The sequence below is a fragment of the Salmo salar genome, chromosome ssa06 (assembly GCF_905237065.1).
Source record: "Salmo salar chromosome ssa06, Ssal_v3.1, whole genome shotgun sequence".
Classification (NCBI taxonomy): domain Eukaryota; kingdom Metazoa; phylum Chordata; class Actinopteri; order Salmoniformes; family Salmonidae; genus Salmo; species Salmo salar.
The window spans coordinates 93,462,362-93,476,847 of NC_059447.1; the positions used below are offsets into that span (position 1 = coordinate 93,462,362).

General features: G+C 46.3%; 1 protein-coding gene across 1 annotated transcript in view; it reads left to right on the plus strand.

Moving 5' to 3' along the window:
• Window positions 1-14,486, plus strand: part of nbas (NBAS subunit of NRZ tethering complex) — a 307,080-nt gene that overhangs the window by 152,508 nt on the left and 140,086 nt on the right. The window contains exons 37-38 of the mRNA XM_045721215.1: window positions 3,997-4,107; window positions 7,607-7,730. Coding sequence (XP_045577171.1) covers window positions 3,997-4,107; window positions 7,607-7,730 — 235 coding nt within the window. The remainder of the gene's footprint in view (window positions 1-3,996; window positions 4,108-7,606; window positions 7,731-14,486) is intronic.

The window sequence follows — 14,486 nt, forward strand, 5'->3', positions numbered from 1 at the left end:
GTTAGGAGCTAGGGTTAAGGTTAGGGTTAGGAGCTAGGGTTAGGAGCTAGGGTTAAGGTTAGGGTTAGGAGCCAGGGTTAGGAGCTAGGGTTAAGGTTAGGGTTAGGAGCTAGGGTTAGGAGCCAGGGTTAAGGTTAGGGTAGGAGCCAGGGTTAGGAGCTAGGGTTAAGGTTAGGGTTAGGAGCTAGGGTTAAGGTTAGGGTTAGGAGCTAGGGTTAAGGTTAGGAGCTAGGGTTAAGGTTAGGAGCTAGGGTTAAGGTTAGGGTTAGGAGCTAGGGTTAAGGTTAGGAGCTAGGGTTAAGGTTAGGGTTAGGGTTAAGGTTAGGAGCTAGGGTTAAGGTTAGGAGCTAGGGTTAGGGTTAGGAGCTAGGGTTAGGAACTAGGGTTAAGGTTAGGGTTAGGAGCTAGGGTTAAGGTTAGGGTTAGGAGCTAGGGTTAAGGTTAGGGTTAGGGTTAGGGTTAGGAGTTAGGGTTAGGAGCTAGGGTTAGGGTTAGGAGCTAGGGTTAGGATTAGGAGCTAGGGTTAGGGTTAGGAGCTAGGGTTAAGGTTAGGAGCTAGGGTTAGGATTAGGAGCTAGGGTTAGGGTTAGGAGCTAGGGTTAAGGTTAGGAGCTAGGGTTAAGGTTAGGAGCTAGGGTTAAGGTTAGGGGCTAGGGTTAAGGTTAGGGGCTAGGGTTAGTGTTAGGAGCTAGGGTTAGTGTTAGGAGCTAGGGTTAGGGTTAGGAGCTAGGGTTAGGGTTAGGAGCTAGGGTTAGGAGCTAGGGTTAGAGTTAGGAGCTAGGGTTAGGGTTAAGGTTAGGGGCTAGGGTTAAGGTTAGGGTTAGGGTTAGGACCTAGGGTTAGGGTTAGGAGCTAGGGTTAAGGTTAGGAGCTAGGGTTAGGAGCTAGGGTTAGGGTTAGGAGCTAGGGTTAGGTTTAGGAGCTAGGGTTAGGAGCTAGGGTTAGGGTTAGGAGCTAGGGTTAAGGTTAGGAGCTAGGGTTAAGGTTAGGAGCTAGGGTTAAGGTTAGGGGCTAGGGTTAAGGTTAGGGTTAGGGTTAGGAGCTAGGGTTAGGGTTAGGAGCTAGGGTTAAGGTTAGGAGCTAGGGTTAAGGTTAGGAGCTATGGTTAAGGTTAGGGTTAGGAGCTAGGTTTAAGGTTAGGAGTTAGGGTTACGTTTGAGTTAGAGCAAGAGTACGGGTTAGGGAAAATAGAATTTTTAAAGGGACTGGATTTTGTGTTCCCACAAGGTTAGCTGTACAATACTTTATACAGTTGAAGTCGGAAGTTTATATCCACTTAAGTTGGAGTCATTAAAACGCGTTTTTCAACCACTCCACAAGTTTCTTGTTAACAAACTATAGTTTTGGCAAGTTGGTTAGGACATCTACTTTGTGCATGACACAAGTCATTTTTCCAATAATTGTTTACAGACAGATTATTTCACTTATAATTCACTATCACAATTCCAGTGGGACAGAAGTTTACATACACTAAGTTGACTGTGCCTTTAAACAGCTTGGACAATTCCAGAAAATGATGTCATGGCTTTAGAAGCTTCTGATAGGCTAATTGACATCATTTGAGTCAATTGGAGGTGTACCTGTGGATGTATTTCAAGGCCGACCTTCAAACTCAGTGCCTCTGCTTGACATCATGGGAAAATCAAAAGAAATCAGCCAAGACCTCACAAAATAAATTATAGACCTCCACAAGTCTGGTTCATCCTTGGGAGCAATTTCCAAATGCCTGAAGGTACCACGTTCACCTGTACAAACAATAGTACGCAAGTATAAACACCATGGGACCACGCAGCCGTCATACCGCTCAGGAAGGAGACACGTTCTGTCTCCTAGAGATGAACATACTTTGGTGCGAAAAGTGCAAATCAATCCCAGAACAACAGCAAAGGACCTTGTGAAGATGCTGGAGGAAAAAGGTACAAAGTATCTATATCCACAGTAAAACGAGTCCTACATCGACATGACCTGAAAGGCCGCTCAGCAAGGAAGAAGCCACTGCTCCAAAACCGCCATAAAAAAGCCAGACTACGGTTTGCAACTGCACATGGGGACAAAGATCGTACTTTTTGGAGAAATGTCCTCTGGTCTGATGAAACAAAAATAGAACTGCTTGGCCATAATCACCATCGTTATGATTGGAGGAGAAAGGGGGAGGCTTGCAAGCCGAAGAACACCATCCCAACCGTGATGCACGGGGGTGGCAGCATCATGTTGTGGGGGTGTTTTGCTGCAGGAGGGACTGGTGCACTTCACAAAATAGATGGCATCATGAGGGAGGAAAATGATGTATATATATTGAAGCAACATCTCAAGACATCAGTCAGGTTAAAGCTTGGTCGCAAATGGGTCTTCCAAATGGACAATGACCCCAAGCATACTTCCAAAGTTGTGGCAAAATGGCTTAAGGACAACAAAGTCAAGGTATTGGAGTGGCCATCACAAAGCCCTTACCTCAATCCTATAGAAAGTTTGTGGGCAGAACTGAAAAAGCGTGTGCGAGTAAGGAGGCCTACAAACCTGACTCACTTACACCAGCTCTGTCAGGAGGAATGGGCCAAAATTCACCCGACTTATTGTGGGAAGCTTGTCGAAGGCTACCCAAAACGTTTGACCCAAGTTAAACAATTTAAAGGCAATGCTACCAAATACTAAGTGAGTGTATGTAAACTTCTGACCCACTGGGAATGTGATGAAATAAATCAAAGCTGAAATAAACCATTCTCTCTACTATTAATTCTGACATTTCACATTCTTAAAATAAAGTGGTGATCCTAACTGACCTAAAACAGGGGATTGAGTTGGGTTAGGAGCTAGGGTTAGGGTTAGGAGCTAGGGTTAGGAGCTAGGGTTAGGGTTAGGAGCTAGGGTTAGGGTTAGGAGCTAGGGTTAGGGTTAGGAGCTAGGGTTAAGGTTAGGGTTAGGACCTAGGGTTAGGGTTAGGAGCTAGGGTTAAGGTTAGGGTTAGGAGCTAGGGTTAAGGTTAGGGTTAGGAGCTAGGGTTAGGAGCTAGGGTTAAGGTTAGGGTTAGGAGCTAGGGTTAGGAGCTAGGGTTAAGGTTAGGGTTAGGAGCTAGGGTTAGGAGCTAGGGTTAAGGTTAGGGTTAGGAGCTAGGGTTAAGGTTAGGGTTAGGAGCTAGGGTTAAGGTTAGGGTTAGGAGCTAGGGTTAAGGTTAGGAGCTAGGGTTAAGGTTAGGAGCTAGGGTTAAGGTTAGGGTTAGGAGCTAGGGTTAAGGTTAGGAGCTAGGGTTAAGGTTAGGAGCTAGGGTTAAGGTTAGGGTTAGGAGCTAGGGTTAGGAGCTAGGGTTAGGAGCTAGGGTTAAGGTTAGGGTTAGGGTTAGGAGCTAGGGTTAGGAGCTAGGGTTAAGGTTAGGGTTAGGAGCTAGGGTTAGGAGCTAGGGTTAGGAGCTAGGGTTAAGGTTAGGGTTAGGAGCTAGGGTTAGGAGCTAGGGTTAAGGTTAGGGTTAGGAGCTAGGGTTAGGAGCTAGGGTTAGGAGCTAGGGTTAGGCTAGGCTAGGAGCTAGGGTTGGGGTTAGGAGCTAGGGTTAGGAGCAGGTTAGGAGCTAGGGTTAAGGTTAGGAGCTAGGGTTAGGAGCTAGGGTTAGGAGCTAGGGTTAAGGTTAGGGTTAGGAGCTAGGGTTAGGAGCTAGGGTTAGGTTTAGGAGCTAGGGTTAGGAGCTAGGGTTAGGAGCTAGGGTTAAGGTTAGGGTTAGGAGCTAGGGTTAGGGTTAGGGTTAAGGTTAGGGTTAGGAGCTAGGGTTAGGAGCTAGGGTTAGGAGCTAGGAGCTAGGGTTAGGAGCTAGGGTTAAAATAAAGTGGTGATCCTAACTGACCTAATCAGCCATTCTATGATGTGTCATATTATAGTGAACAGTGTGAAGTTAATTCAATATGTGTTGTTTTTCAGTCACAGTGTGTTGTATTCTGTCCCACAGTCGTAGGTCTGTCTGTCCCCAGGGCTCTGTCCCATGGTAGTAGTTCTCTGTCTGTCTGTCCCCAGGGCCAGAGTGGATTCTCCAAGGCTGTAGGAGGAGAGGAGAACAGTGGTCTGGAGAAACAGGGTGTTAACCCCTTCTACCAGGGACTGTTTGATGACCCATATGTAGACCAGGTAAGTTGTGTGTGTGCTTGTTATTCTATTCCTAACCCTATTCCGTTGTGTTGTTCTCTTCCTAACCCTATTCTCTTCCTAACCCTGTTCCGTAGCGGTGTTCCGTTCCTGACCCTGTTCCGTTGCTGTGTTCCGTTCCTAACCCTGTTCCGTTGCGGTGTTCCGTTCCTAACCCTGTTCCGTTGCTGCGTTCCGTTCCTAACCCTGTTCCGTTGCTGTGTTCCGTTCCTAACCCTGTTCCGTTCCTAACCCTGTTCTGTTCCTAACCCTGTTCCGTTCCTAACCCTGTTCCGTTGCGGTGTTCCGTTCCTAACCCTGTTGCGGTGTTCCGTTCCTAACCCTGTTGCGGTGTTCCGTTCCTAACCCTGTTGCGGTGTTCCGTTCCTAACCCTGTTGCGGTGTTCCGTTCCTAACCCTGTTCCGGTGTTCCGTTCCTAACCCTGTTCCGTTGCTGTGTTCCGTTCCTAACCCTGTTCCGTTCCTAACCCTGTTCTGTTCCTAACCCTGTTCCGTTCCCTAACCCTGTTCCGTTCCTAACCCTGTTGCGGTGTTCCGTTCCTAACCCTGTTGCGGTGTTCCGTTCCTAACCCTGTTGCGGTGTTCCGTTCCTAACCCTGTTGCGGTGTTCCGTTCCTAACCCTGTTCCGGTGTTCCGTTCCTAACCCTGTTCCGTTGCGGTGTTCCGTTCCTAAGCCTGTTCCATTCCTAACCCTGTTCCGTTGCGGTGTTCCGTTCCTAACCCTGTTCCGTTGCTGTGTTCCGTTCCTAACCCTGTTCCGTTCCTAACCCTGTTCCGTTCCTAACCCTGTTCCGTTGCGGTGTTCCGTTCCTAACACTGTTGCGGTTTTCCGTTCCTAACCCTGTTGCGGTGTTCCGTTCCTAACCCTGTTCCATTCCTAACCCTGTTCCGTTCCTAACCCTGTTCCGTTGCGGTGTTCCGTTCCCAACCCTGTTCCGTTGCTGTGTTCCGTTCCTAACCCTGTTCCGTTGCTGTGTTCCGTTCCTAACCCTGTTCCGTTCCTAACCCTGTTCCGTTGCGGTGTTCCGTTCCTAACCCTGTTGCGTTGCGGTGTTCCGTTCCTAACCCTGTTCCGTTGCGGTGTTCCGTCCCTAACCCTGTTCCGTTCCTAACCCTGTTCCGTTCCTAACCCTGTTCCGTTGCGGTGTTCCGTTCCTAACCCTGTTCCGTTGCCGTGTTCCATTCCTTACCCTGTTCCGTTCCTAACCCTGTTCCGTTGCCGTGTTCCATTCCTTACCCTGTTCCGTTCCTAACCCTGTTCCGTAGCAGTGTTCCCTTCCTAACCCCATTCCTTACCCTGTTCCGTTCCTAACCCTGTTCCGTTGCCGTGTTCCATTCCTTACCCTGTTCCGTTCCTAACCCTGTTCCGTTGCGGTGTTCCGTTCCTAACCCTGTTCCGTTGCGGTGTTCCGTTCCTAACCCTGTTCTGTTGCGGTGTTCCGTTCCTAACCCTGTTCCGTTGCGGTGTTCCGTTCCTAACCCTGTTGCGGTGTTCCGTTCCTAACCCTGTTCCGTTGCCGTGTTCCATTCCTTACCCTGTTCCGTTCCTAACCCTGTTCCGTAGCGGTGTTCCGTTCCCAACCCCGTTCCGTTCCTAACCCTGTTCCGTTGCGGTGTTCCGTTCCTAACCCCGTTCCGTTCCTAACCCTGTTCCGTTGCGGTGTTCCGTTCCTAACCCTGTTCCGTAGCGGTGTTCCGTTCCTAACCCTGTTCCGTTGATGTTTTCCGTTCCTAACCCTGTTCCGTAGCGGTGTTCCGTTCCTAACCCTGTTCCACACTACACTGAACAATAGTATTCCACACTACACTGAATAATAGTATTCCACACTACACTGAATAATACTATTCCACACTACACTGAATAATAGTATTCCACACTACACTGAACAATACTATTCCACACTACACTGAATAATAGTATTCCACACTACACTGAACAATAGTATTCCACACTACACTGAATAATAGTATTCCACACTACACTGAACAATAGTATTCCACACTACACTGAACAATAGTATTCCACACTACACTGAACAATAGTATTCCACACTACACTGAACAATAGTATTCCACACTACACTGAACAATAGTATTCCACACTACACTGAACAATAGTATTCCACACTACACTGAATAATAGTATTCCACACTACACTGAACAATAGTATTCCACACTACACTGAACAATAGTATTCCACACTACCATGAACAATAGTATTCCACACTACACTGAACAATAGTATTCCACACTACACTGAATTATAGTATTCCACACTACACTGAACAATAGTATTCCACACTACACTGAACAATAGTATTCCACACTACACTGAACAATAGTATTCCACACTACACTGAACAATAGTATTCCACACTACACTGAACAATAGTATTCCACACTACACTGAACAATAGTATTCCACACTACACTGAACAATAGTATTCCACACTACACTGAATAATAGTATTCCACACTACACTGAACAATAGTATTCCACACTACACTGAACAATAGTATTCCACACTACACTGAACAATAGTATTCCACACTACACTGAACAATAGTATTCCACACTACACTGAACAATAGTATTCCACACTACACTGAACAATATTATTCCACACTACACTGAACAATAGTATTCCACACTACACTGAACAATAGTATTCCACACTACACTGAACAATAGTATTCCACACTACACTGAACAATAGTATTCCACACTACACTGAACAATAGTATTCCACACTACACTGAATAATAGTATTCCACACTACACTGAACAATAGTATTCCACACTACACTGAACAATAGTATTCCACACTACACTGAACAATAGTATTCCACACTACACTGAACAATAGTATTCCACACTACACTGAACAATAGTATTCCACACTACACTGAACAATAGTATTCCACACTACACTGAACAATAGTATTCCACACTACACTGAATAATAGTATTTCACACTACACTGAATAATAGTATTCCACACTACACTGAACAATAGTATTCCACACTACACTGAACAATAGTATTCCACACTACACTGAACAATAGTATTCCACACTACACTGAACAATAGTATTCCACACTACACTGAACAATAGTATTCCACACTACACTGAACAATAGTATTCCACACTACACTGAACAATAGTATTCCACACTACACTGAACAATAGTATTCCACACTACACTGAACAATAGTATTTCACACTACACTGAACAATAGTATTTCACACTACACTGAACAATAGTATTCCACACTACACTGAACAATAGTATTCCACACTACACTGAACAATAGTATTCCACACTACACTGAACAATAGTATTCCACACTACACTGAACAAAAATATATAAACGCAACATGGAAAGTGTTGGTCCCATGTTTCATGAGCTGAATTAAAAAGATCCCAGAAATGTTCAATACACACAAAAAAAACTTGTCTCTCTTGTTTCTGTCAGAGTGAAGATGTGTATGGGTCGTATGATGCCGTACCTCAGGAGCAGTTTGCTGAGGTTCTACTGAGGACTGGGAAGCTGGCCGAGACCAAGACAGAAGGACAGACCCTCTTCCCTGCCACAGAGGGTAGCACACAAACACACACGTACACACAAACAAACAAACACACACTGGGCGAGGACAAACACCATTGTAAATACAACCCATATATATATGTTTATTTTCCCTTTTTGTACTTCAACTATTTGCACATCGTTACAACAATGTATATATACATACTATGACATTTGAAATGTCTTTATTATTTTGGAACTTCTGTGAGTGTAATATTTACTGTTCATTTTATATTGTTTATTTAAATTGTGTTTATACATTTCCACTTGTTTTGGTAATGTAAACATATGTTTCCCATGCCAATAAAGCCTGAGGGAGGGAGGGAGAGAGAGAGAGAGAGGGAGGGAGGGAGGGAGAGAGAGAGGGAGGGAGAGGGAGGGAGGGAGAGAGGGAGGGAGAGGGAGGGAGGGAGAGGGAGAGAGGGAGAGGGGGAGAGAGGGAGGGAGGGAGGGAGAGGGAGGGAGAGGGAGAGAGGGAGGGAGGGAGGGAGAGAGGGAGGGAGGGAGAGGGAGAGGGGGAGAGAGGGAGGGAGGGAGGGAGGGAGGGAGAGGGAGAGGGAGGGAGGGAGGGAGGGAGAGAGGGAGAGGGAGGGAGAGAGAGAGAGAGTGTTCTAGTGCCCTCGCCATTAATTGCTAAATATGTTAAAGAGGGTGGGGCTTAAGCTGCACCCCTGTCTCACCCCACGGCCCTGTGGGAAGAAATGTGTTTTTTGCCTTTTTTTTTTTTAACCGCACACTTGTTGTTTGTGTACATGGATTTTATAATGTCGTATGTTTTTCCCCCCCAACACCACTTTCCATCAATTTGTATAGCAGACCCTCAGACCCTCATGACAAATTTTGTCGAAAGCTTTATTTGAAATCAACAAAGCATGAGAAGACTTTGCCTTTGTTTTGGTTTGTTTGTTTGTCAGTTAGGGTGCGCAGGGTGAATACGTGGTCTGTCGTATGGTAATTTGGTAAAAAGACAATTTGACAATTGCTCAGTACATTGTTTTCACTGAGGAAATGTACGAGTCTGCTGTTAATGATAATGCAGAGGATTTTCCCAATGTTGCTGTTGCCTAATTGTTTTTTTGGTAGGTTTCCACACTACTTTCCTTCCATCTATAGCATTTCTTAATATTACTCAGTTCCTTATGCTTTGATGCATCATGATTGAGTATTGCTCTGTTTAAATAGACTGATTTTGCTTATGTTGTCATAGTTGTCTAGGGGAGGGAATGCTGTCACCTCCAGGTAGGTGTTTGTCCTCCTGTGTGCTGAGGGTGTCAGGTTCTTGTCCGGTTCTGGCATTTAGGTCACGACAGACTAGTACATGTCCCTGGGCCTGGAAATGATTGATTTCCCCCTCCAGGATGGAGAAGCTGTCTGCATTATAGTATGGGGATTCTAGTGGGGGGATATAGGTAGGATGGAGAAGCTGTCTTCATTATAGTATGGGGATTCTAGTGGGGGGATATAGGTAGGATGGAGAAGCTGTCTTCATTATAGTATGGGGATATAGGTAGGATGGAGAAGCTGTCTTCATTAAAGTATGTGGATTCTAGTGGGGGGATATAGGTAGGATGGAGAAGCTGTCTTCAGTATAGAATGGGGATTCTAGTGGGGGGATATAGGTAGGATGGAGAAGCTGTCTTCATTATAGTATGGAGAAGCTGTCTTCATTATAGTATGGGGATTCTAGTGGGGGGGATATAGGTAGGATGGAGAAGCTGTCTTCATTATAGTATGGGGATTCTAGTGGGGGGATATAGGTAGGATGGAGAAGCTGTCTTCATTAAAGTATGGGGATTCTAGTGGGGGGATATAGGTAGGATGGAGAAGCTGTCTTCATTATAGTATGGGGATTCTAGTGGGGGGATATAGGTAGGATGGAGAAGCTGTCTTCATTATAGTATGGGGATTCTAGTGGAGGGATATAGGTAGGATGGAGAAGCTGTCTTCATTAAAGTATGTGGATTCTAGTGGGGGATATAGGTAGGATGGAGAAGCTGTCTTCAGTATAGTATGGGGATTCTAGTGGGGGATATAGGTAGGATGGAGAAGCTGTCTTCATTATAGTATGGGGATTCTAGTGGGGGGATATAGGTAGGATGGAGAAGCTGTCTTCATTAAAGTATGGGGATTCTAGTGGGGGATATAGGTAGGATGGAGAAGCTGTCTTCATTAAAGTATGGGGATTCTAGTGGGGGGGATATAGGTAGGATGGAGAAGCTGTCTTCATTATAGTATGGGGATTCTAGTGGGGGATATAGGTAGGATGGAGAAGCTGTCTTCATTAAAGTATGGGGATTCTAGTGGGGGGATATAGGTAGGATGGAGAAGCTGTCTTCATTAAAGTATGTGGATTCTAGTGGGGGGATATAGGTAGGATGGAGAAGCTGTCTTCAGTATAGAATGGGGATTCTAGTGGGGGGATATAGGTAGGATGGAGAAGCTGTCTTCATTATAGTATGGAGAAGCTGTCTTCATTATAGTATGGGGATTCTAGTGGGGGGATATAGGTAGGATGGAGAAGCTGTCTTCATTATAGTATGGGGATTCTAGTGGGTAGCACACAGGAGGACATTTTTCTCTGTTGAGATCATATACATTCAAACGGCTCTCCTGTAAAGTCGTGACTTGCGACATACGCCTAGTTTTTTTAACCTTTATTTAACCAGGCAAGTCAGTTAAGAACAAATTCTTATTTTCAATGACGGCCTAACAGAGAACAGTGGGTTAACTGCCTCGTTCAGGGGCAGAACGACGGATTTGTACCATGTCAGCTCGGGGATTTGAACTTGCAACCTTTCGGTTACTAGTCCAACGCTCTAACCACTAGGCTACGCTGCCGCCCCGTCTTGCTGTCTGATATGGGGGACCTGGTCATAAAGGCTGTTCAAGTCCAGGGTGGAGTGGTGGGAAATACTTGCATTCACCTGCCGCTGTATGGTGGCAGGGAGAAAGTATTTTGATGGTAGATCTCTCTTGGTGGAGTTCAGCTTTGCTCTCTCGCGCTCGCTCTCGTTCTCTCGCTCGCTCTCATTTTCTCGTTCTCTCGTTTTCTTCTCTTTTCTTCTCTTCTCTTCTCGCTCTCTCTCGTTCTTTTGTTCTCTCTCTCGTTCTCTAGCTCTCTCTTTCGCTCGCAATCTCGCACGTTCTCTCGCTCGTTCTCTCTCTCGTTCTTCTGTTCTCTCTATCGTTCTCTAGCTCTCTCTTTCGCTCGCAATCTCGCACGTTCTCTCGCTCGTTCTCTTGTTCTCTCGCTCTCTTGTTCTCGTTCTCTCGCTCTCGTTCTTTTGTTCTCTCTCGCGTTCTCTCACTCGTTCTCTCGCTCATTCTCTCGCTCTCTTCTCTCGCTCTCCATCTCTCGCCCTCTCACAAAGTAATTGAGGTACTTAAAGTACTCGAATTTGGCAAATTCAAGTACTGGATTACCTTGAAAACCAGACATTTTCTCAAGTTGGTACTTGATTTATAATGAAGAGAAAAACGATTCAATATGTTGATATGAAAAATGTATTGGTCTTGCAAATTAATTTCCAAGCGGACTACTGAGTTTTATTTCCCCACGTGTTTCGCGCTCTTGTCGCCAGGCGAGCTCGCTCATTCTACCCACACTGCCTCTCAGTCAGGCAGGTACAGAATTGACTGATTAGGTGCCACCAAATGTCACATTGGGAGCTGGAAATGCCGGGCAAATGTAGATCCTGTCAGGCAGGATATTGATGTTTACGAATGGCTTTTGCCAGACCCAACCAGGGGTATAGTGGAAAGGAAATGCTGTTTACTCACCGTTTTATTTTGTTAATGATAGTTTAGCCACTAATTATTGCATTCCCGGTGTTCATCAACGCTCAGAAGGCTCATTGATCTGAGTTGTAATCGTTGATCAGCGCTCAGAAGGCTCATTGATCTGAGTTGTAATCGTTGATCAACGCTCAGAAGGCTTATTGATCTGAGTTGTGATCGCACCTACCTCTGCAAACGAGTGGAATCATGAATGATTCATGTGTGCTCGTTATGTACGCCTGCTCCCTCCTGAATCATGAACGATTCACGTGTGCTCGTTATGTACGCCTGCTCCCTCCTGAATCATGAATGATTCACGTGTGCTCGTTATGTACGCCTGCTCCCTCCTGAATCATGAACGATTCACGTGTGCTCGTTATGTACGCCTGCTCCCTCTGAATCATGAATGATTCATGTGTGCTAATTATGTTCAGTTCTGACTTACCACTCATGTATGTAGTCAATAAGTAACATAACGCGTGTTATTGAGGAGAACCTGTCAGGTGGTGATGAATGGTACGTTATTTGTGTTTTTCATGAGGCTGTGGCGATATACTGCCATCTGGTGGCGACAAGAAACAATTGCATAATAGGAACTATTAAAAATGGGGGGGATCCTTGAGAATAAATATTTGTGCGTGAATAAGTACTTGAAAGTCGTTGAATTTGACTTGCCACCGTCTCTCGCTCATTCTTGGTCATGGAGCTCAGCTTTAGTCCCTCCTCCTCTCTCTCTTGATGGTAGAGCTCAGCTTTAGTCCCTCCTCCTCTCTCTCTTGATGGTAGAGCTCAGCTTTAGTCCCTCCTCCTCTCTCTCGATGGTAGAGCTCAGCTTTAGTCCCTCCTCCTCTCTCTCTCTTGATGGTAGAGCTCAGCTTTAGTCCCACCTCCTCTCTCTCTCTTGATGGTAGAGCTCAGCTTTAGTCCCTCCTCCTCTCTCTCTTGATGGTAGAGCTCAGCTTTAGTCCCTCCTCCTCTCTCTCTCTTGATGGTAGAGCTCAGCTTTAGTCCCTCTTCTCTCTCTCTTGATGGTAGAGCTCAGCTTTAGTCCCTCCTCTCTCTCTCTCTTGATGGTAGAGCTCAGCTTTAGTCCCTCCTCTCTCTCTCTCTCTCTCGATGGTAGAGCTCAGCTTTAGTCCCTCCTCTCTCTCTCGATGGTAGAGCTCAGCTTTAGTCCCTCCTCCTCTCTCTCTCGATGGTAGAGTTCAGCTTTAGTCCCTCCTCTTCTCTCTCTCTCGATGGTAGAGCTCAGCTTTAGTCCCTCCTCCTCTCTCTCTCTTGATGGTAGAGCTCAGCTTTAGTCCCTCCTCATCTCTCTCTTGATGGTAGAGCTCAGCTTTAGTCCCTCCTCCTCTCTCTCTCTCGATGGTAGAGCTCAGCTTTAGTCCCTCCTCCTCTCTCTCTTGATGGTAGAGCTCAGATTTAGTCCCTCCTCTTCTCTCTCTCTCTCGATGGTAGAGCTCAGCTTTAGTCCCTCCTCCTCTCTCTCTTGATGGTAGAGCTCAGCTTTAGTCCCTCCTCTTCTCTCTCTCTCGATGGAAGAGCTCAGCTTTAGTCCCTCTTCTCTCTCTCTTGATGGTAGAGCTCAGCTTTAGTCCCTCCTCTCTCTCTTGATGGTAGAGCTCAGCTTTAGTCCCTCCTCTCTCTCTTGATGGTAGAGCTCAGCTTTAGTCCCTCCTCTCTCTCTTGATGGTAGAGCTCAGCTTTAGTCCCTCCTCTCTCTCTCTTGATGGTAGAGCTCAGCTTTAGTCCCTCCTCCTCTCTCTCTCTTGATGGTAGAGCTCAGCTTTAGTCCCTCCTCCTCTCTCTCTTGATGGTAGAGCTCAGCTTTAGTCCCTCCTCCTCTCTCTCTTGATGGTAGAGCTCAGCTTTAGTCCCTCCTCCTCTCTCTCTCTTGATGGTAGAGCTCAGCTTTAGTCCCTCCTCCTCTCTCTCTCTTGATGGTAGAGTTCAGCTTTAGTCCCTCTTCTCTCTCTCTTGATGGTAGAGCTCAGCTTTAGTCCCTCCTCCTCTCTCTCTCGATGGTAGAGCTCAGCTTTAGTCCCTCCTCCTCTCTCTCTCTTGATGGTAGAGTTCAGCTTTAGTCCCTCCTCCTCTCTCTCTCTTGATGGTAGAGCTCAGCTTTAGTCCCTCCTCTCTCTCTTGATGGTAGAGCTCAGCTTTAGTCCCTCCTCTCTCTCTTGATGGTAGAGCTCAGCTTTAGTCCCTCCTCTCTCTCTCGATGGTAGAGCTCAGCTTTAGTCCCTCCTCCTCTCTCTCTTGATGGTAGAGCTCAGCTTTAGTCCCTCCTCATCTCTCTCTCTCGATGGTAGAGCTCAGCTTTAGTCCCTCCTCCTCTCTCTCTTGATGGTAGAGCTCAGCTTTAGTCCCTCCTCCTCTCTCTCTCGATGGTAGAGCTCAGCTTTAGTCCCTCCTCCTCTCTCTCTTGATGGTAGAGTTCAGCTTTAGTCCCTCCTCCTCTCTCTCTCGATGGTAGAGCTCAGCTTTAGTCCCTCCTCCTCTCTCTCTCGATGGTAGAGCTCAGCTTTAGTCCCTCCTCTCTCTCTCTTGATGGTAGAGCTCAGCTTTAGTCCCTCCTCCTCTCTCTCTCTTGATGGTAGAGCTCAGCTTTAGTCCCTCCTCCTCTCTCTCTTGATGGTAGAGCTCAGCTTTAGTCCCTCCTCCTCTCTCTCTCTTGATGGTAGAGTTCAGCTTTAGTCCCTCCTCATCTCTCTCTTGATGGTAGAGCTCAGCTTTAGTCCCTCCTCCTCTCTCTCTTGATGGTAGAGTTCAGCTTTAGTCCCTCCTCCTCTCTCTCTCTCGATGGTAGAGCTCAGCTTTAGTCCCTCCTCCTCTCTCTCCCTTGATGGTAGAGCTCAGCTTTAGTCCCTCCTCCTCTCTCTCTTGATGGTAGAGTTCAGCTTTAGTCCCTCCTCTCTCTCTCTCGATGGTAGAGCTCAGCTTTAGTCCCTCCTCATCTCTCTCTCTCGATGGTAGAGCTCAGCTTTAGTCC